At 40.0% G+C, this 5,841-nt stretch overlaps 1 protein-coding gene across 1 annotated transcript; it reads left to right on the top strand.

Moving 5' to 3' along the window:
• The first annotated feature begins 256 nt into the window (after positions 1-256).
• On the top strand, positions 257-4,817 carry LOC105834252 (leucine-rich repeat-containing protein 15). The gene is made up of 6 exons (XM_012676586.3): positions 257-715; positions 1,024-1,327; positions 1,598-1,826; positions 1,963-2,558; positions 2,848-3,262; positions 4,085-4,817. The coding sequence occupies exons 1-6, from the start codon at positions 530-532 to the stop codon at positions 4,710-4,712; spliced, it is 2,358 nt and encodes a 785-aa protein (XP_012532040.2). The 5' UTR covers positions 257-529; the 3' UTR covers positions 4,713-4,817.
• The last annotated feature ends 1,024 nt before the right edge of the window (positions 4,818-5,841 follow it).

Genomic DNA, 5,841 nt, shown 5'->3' with positions numbered 1-5,841 from the left:
CGGGCCCGAGCCGCAATCGTCGTCGGGCACGAGCAAAATGGACCTGGTATCTCGTGGGATGTCGTGCACCATGCAGCGTACGAACCACAAATCACATCGCGTAATCGCAGGTGCTTCTATCTTCGTTCGATTCCCTTTTTTTTTTTTCCCTCGGTTCTTTTGCGCGGAGCAACGCGCTCGACACCTCGGCACGGCGGCGGCCTGGTTATCTTACGGAGATATGCGTGCGGCGTACCCTGCGATACTTATCAAAGATAACTACTAGCTCAGTGCTCTTAGCACGGTTCGGGGAACCGGTGCGCGTCCGGCTGATCGAGTCACGGCGAGTGGATTTTCGGCGGGCGAGAAATCTCCCATCCTCCCGTAACTTCCGGCGTGCGATTAACGCGAGGCAACTTCGCCGTTTGACAATGCGCAATCGGGTGCCGGCGCAAATAACATCGAGATAACGACGGTGAAATTCACTTGACGAAAATGTGGGCTAGGCGCGATCGCTCGATCTGACTCGCCTCGGTGATGCGAAAGAAACATGGAGGTACGATCGATGAGACGTCGGGACGTGTTTCTTCTATCGCTGGTCACGTGGCTGACAATTCTGCCGATCGCGAGATGCGTCTGTCCTGCCAGGTGTCTGTGCCACCTCAGCCAATCGCCCAGGACCGTTGAGTGCTCGAGGCAAGGGTTACTGTCGTTCCCCGAAAACATCAGCGATGCGGTGAGTAAGTTTACGATGAGTAATGACTCTATTTCTTACTATTTTTTTTTTATTGTAAATTTTATTATAAATTTGTAATCAAGCATATAAGATGGCAATTGACTCACTGCACTCTTATCGTGAAATAAAATAAATGGCATTGATAACGTAAGGAAATTTAATAAGAATCTCATAAACAAGATATGGTCAAGATAATTAAATCGCGTCGATGGTATACTCCATTTTGACATCTATATTTTTCTGTATTATCCATTTCATAATAAGTCGTTCATTCACTGGATAAAGTTTTTTTTTTTTTTCTGATATAGGTCGAGAACCTGGATCTGTCGAGCAATCATTTAAACGAGATCACCGAAGAAATTAACCGGCTGGTCGAGTTACATTACCTGAATTTAGCCAAGAATCAGCTGAGTTCCCTACCAAATAATCTTGAGGAACTAAGAAATCTTCGTAGGCTAGATCTATCAGACAACATTATCGTAAATACGGCAGCTATTGCTTCCATTAGCCAGCTACCGTCCCTGGCAGTTCTATACATCTCAAGGAATCAATTACCTGACTTGAAAGGGCTAACCAGCGAAGTGCTTCAGGCAGTGGATGCCGGCCATTGCTGTGTGTATCAAGATAGTCATGAGTACAAAATATTTATTGCAGAGAAATTTACAGCATTCTGTAAAAAGGATTTATAATGCTATTTATTAAAATACAAAACTTATTTATAAAAAATACATCACACATTATAATAACAATTAATACTGTTACGAATTTGACAATATTATGTCTCGCGTAAAAATTTAATATATTTCTTTGCACAGAAATATATATAAAGAATTCTTAGGATTAAATAACACGTACGTGTTAGACTAACAAAAACTTCTTTAGATATAAAAGAACTCGGCAACGCATCCTTGAGTGGGCTGTCGGCGCTGACCACTCTCAGTCTCGTGGGAAATCCACTGAAAAACATTGAATCGCCTGTCAGCAGGACACTGCGATGGTTGGACATGTCTGACTGCACTCTAAATTATCTACTGCCAGACACTTTTAGCGGATTTCCGGAACTAGAGGAACTGCGTTTGGCCAATAATCCTACGTTAGCGTATAGTACTCGGTAATGACTTTATTTAATTATAACTTTAATTTTGTATTTAAAAAAAAAGTAAAAGTTACGTAATATAATCTGAAACCTCTTATTAAATGAAGATACTGAATAATAATTTTCTAATTAATATATTACTTATTTGTAGATACGAGACTCTACAGCATCCAAAACTCAAAAAACTGGACGTATCAAGATGTAACCTTGATCGACCCGGTCTTCATGGTCTTCCGTCGTTGACGCATGCCCGCCTTTCCCGCAATACAATTCGTTTACTGCCAGATCGCATTTTCGCCAAAAACAAGCAGCTGACGCACGTGTATCTGAACGCGAACAATTTGGAACGACTGAACGCCAGCACATTCGAAGGTCTGGCGAAGCTCGAGGTGCTGGATCTGTCCGCGAATAGTTTTGAAGAAGTTCATGCACTGGCGTTTCAGGATAATATCGAACTCAGGCTCCTGAATCTTTCCTATAATTCTCTGCGCCGATTCCCAGATCTGTCGTCTAGCGTTATGACGCTGGACCTGTCCTACAATCTAATCAGTCGTCTCAGGGCGGACTCTCTGGAGGGCATGCCCATGATCAGAAGCCTGAACTTGAAAGTCAATCATCTACAGTCGTTACCGCGCCGTTTAAGTTCGAGAGCGTTAAAAATACTGGATGTACAGAGAAACAGGCTCGTCGAGCTGCACAATGATACCTTTATCGAATTACCCTCGTTGCAAAAGCTCGACTTATCAGGTATACACTAACTCTTGAGTCGTTTACGAGAAAACAATTCGAAGAAGAAATATCTGATTTCAATCAAACTTCATTGTTAATGATACAATGAGGCATTAAACAGGATTGAATTTTCCAAAGTTTCTAATTAAAAATATAATTTACTATCGAAATACCGATAACGTAATTTCTGAATAAAGAATTATTGCAATTAAAATTAATCTTTTCACAATAATTACTTCTGTTCTTATGCCTTGATAAAATTCTTTACGTTTGCGTTTCATTAATTAATTAAACAATTATTTTGTAGGAAATCGCTTGACGGAGGCGATGGATCCTGACGTATTCCGAAACAATCAAAATTTGGCGGTAATCCATTTAGAGGATAATCCATGGAGATGCGACTGTACGCAGCTCTATGTCACCTTTGAATACTTAACGGATCCTCCTCCCAAAATTGTAGGATCGACTTTGGTCTGCCAAAGTCCGGCGAACGTTTCCGGCTATTCGTGGGAAGCCGCATGTTTCAACGAATGGAACACTGATTTGTATTACAACAAAGACAGAACTTGGGGGATGGTAATGATCGGCTTGCTTATTCTGGTCGTTCTGTGTGGCAGCGTAGTGTCGATCAAGCATACCCTGAAGATAAAGAGAAGATTCAGCGAGCAAAGGCGACAAGTGGAAATAGAAGAGAGAGAAAGATTACGACTTTTGCAAAGAAGGTAATTAATGCTTTTAGATTAATAATTCATAATTATTGCATACATATGAGCAAAATATATCTGAAGGTTTTTTTTTTGCTAGGCATCATACAATCGATACGCGTGCTGTCATCAGTAAACGCAAGATGATTTTCATTTTATAACGTACATATATACACTGAAAAACAAAAAAGTAATATATTCAATAAGATATGTTATTGCGGGCTGTCAACTACAGATATACTCAATACAATAATATATGCTATTGCACATTGTACTTGCATTAATAGCAAATATTATTGTATTGAATATTTCATGTAGTTGGCAGTCCGCAATCACATATGTTATTGACTACATTACTTTTTTTTTTCTGTGTAGACAAGATTAATGAGTAATTTAATATCCGCGAATTTTTTTTCAAAATTTTTTTAGCGCAACAAAATAATTAAAAAAATGTGTACAAAATGAATATCTACCTGCAACAGATAAGACAGATATCTGCTGAGTACTCTAGATTTACATTACATCAATTTCGCAAGCTGGTACATTATTCATGTTTCCAAAAGTGGTATCAATTAAGAAAGTGTTACCGACGCGACGTAGTCACGATTTTAGCAGAAAATTTAGTAGAATTTTCTAAATAAGGGTAAATTGTAAAAATGTGTTAATTACTTTTCAACTTTTAAATTGCACTACACAATACATATTAATATCCATTGCAAAATTTTTTAATTTTGGCAAAATTTTAATTTCCTAATTGCACTATAAATAAAATATATCATTCTTAGATAGAATAATAGCGCAATGAAATCGAACAAAGATTTTGTTTGATCACATTTCCAGAAATCAACATTTAGAGCGAGAAATAGAAGAATTGGAGACTCCGGAGGAAATCAGAATTAATCCTCTAGAATTAATCGGGCCGCCTAGCTACGAGGAAGCGGTTCAAATGACCAGGCTGGTTCGTTCCATGGACGCTTTAGACGAGATCTCCATCGAAAATGGCACTTTGCGCTCCATAAATTCCGTGGATAATCTACGGACGAAGAAGAGAAGAGCGAGGCGGCCCCGAAAACGAACTCAGAGCGAGGACGATCTGCTGAGACGGGAAGAGCGCCGGCAGGAACGTATTAGAAGAGAGAGAAATAATTCCAGCGGCAACATATGCGACACGGGTCAACCGCACAATACGAATCCCAGGAATCCTAAGACCACTTCGGCGCGCAGAGCCAGGAGGCACAGCGCCGTGGACGAGGCCATCGAGTCCAGTAGTAGCAAGGACAGGCCAAGGCCGCAGACTCCTACCTCAAGGAAGAGAAAGAGGCGACAGGTGTACAGAAACGAGCACGTGACCGACGACGAAGACTCCGACGTCCAGGTAATGAGTTCCAACCGATCCATTATCATCAAGGAGCTCAAGAGAGAACCCAAGAGTGGCTATAGAGAATACTTCGTGGAACGCGAGAACTAAACTATGTTTCATTCGTTACTTTTGCTTCCAAGCTTACAATAAATTCACATTTTTGGTACTTTAATAGAAATTTAATAAATAAAATATAAGAAAAGAGAGAGAAAATGTAGATTTCTTTAGCATTCTCACCGCATTTATCTGGATGCGCGATTAAAACGTTACGTCGCGCATTTTGCGCGAAACGTGGCTCTCTAATTTCGAAACCCATTTCGACGATACGAAAGTTGTCTTCGAACAATCTAAATCAACGCTGAATCAACAGGGCGGGTACGAATGCCGTGATAACGCACGTCAGTTTGCGCGATAATATTACGGCGGCTTTATCTTGTCAAACCGGTTTTTTTCTCCGGTGTTAAATACACACGCATTGCCCAAGAGAGATTAGTAATCGAGGAAATGACAAATGAGACGGCGAGCCAATAGTAAAAGGTTTACACTGAAGAAGAGCAAAAGTACAAGCGCCTTCTCAGAATACTGTCTCCTCCGTCGGGATTATAACTATAATAACGTCACAGATTACCGGTTTGAATGTAGCGAAGACGCCGATCTTAAATTGCGGTAATTTCTTGTCAGTCCAAAAAGAATCAAGATTATAGCAACGAAGTAAGCGTCCATCACGTTAATGTATCATTTACGACAGTAGAGAAAGGTGGTGAAACGCGGCAATACATATGGATTATAAATAATTAAATCACTAAATATTTATAACGCGTACCCAATAATTCATTACATTGCAATGGCAAGTTACACTTGCGCTTTTATCGGCTACCTGTGTGTCATTGGAAACATTATTCCCTTTTAGAGGAAGACACACTTATGACTTGCAAGTTCTTGCAAATTTTAATTTTTAATTCACCCGTTCTAGATTCATAAAGGGGTATTGACATTGAGTTTCGCACACGTAAGATGTTGAAAGATATGAATAGTAAACATACATTTTGTATTTATTACTCCTTTTGCGAGTGTCGCGATGCAATTTGTCTCACTTTTCTGAAGCGCGGGATGTCGTCGGGTAATTATGTAACAAATATATAGAAAAACTTACGCGTAACGGTGACGTGTTCGAGAGTACGAGAACAAAGCGAGGTCAAAGATTATCCGTGACGCACGTATTAAGTAAATGATGATA

Source organism: Monomorium pharaonis, chromosome 7, assembly GCF_013373865.1.
Source record: "Monomorium pharaonis isolate MP-MQ-018 chromosome 7, ASM1337386v2, whole genome shotgun sequence".
NCBI lineage: Eukaryota > Metazoa > Arthropoda > Insecta > Hymenoptera > Formicidae > Monomorium > Monomorium pharaonis.
The sequence above is the reverse complement of the archived record's forward strand: the minus strand, read 5'-3'. Positions and strand labels throughout refer to the sequence as shown.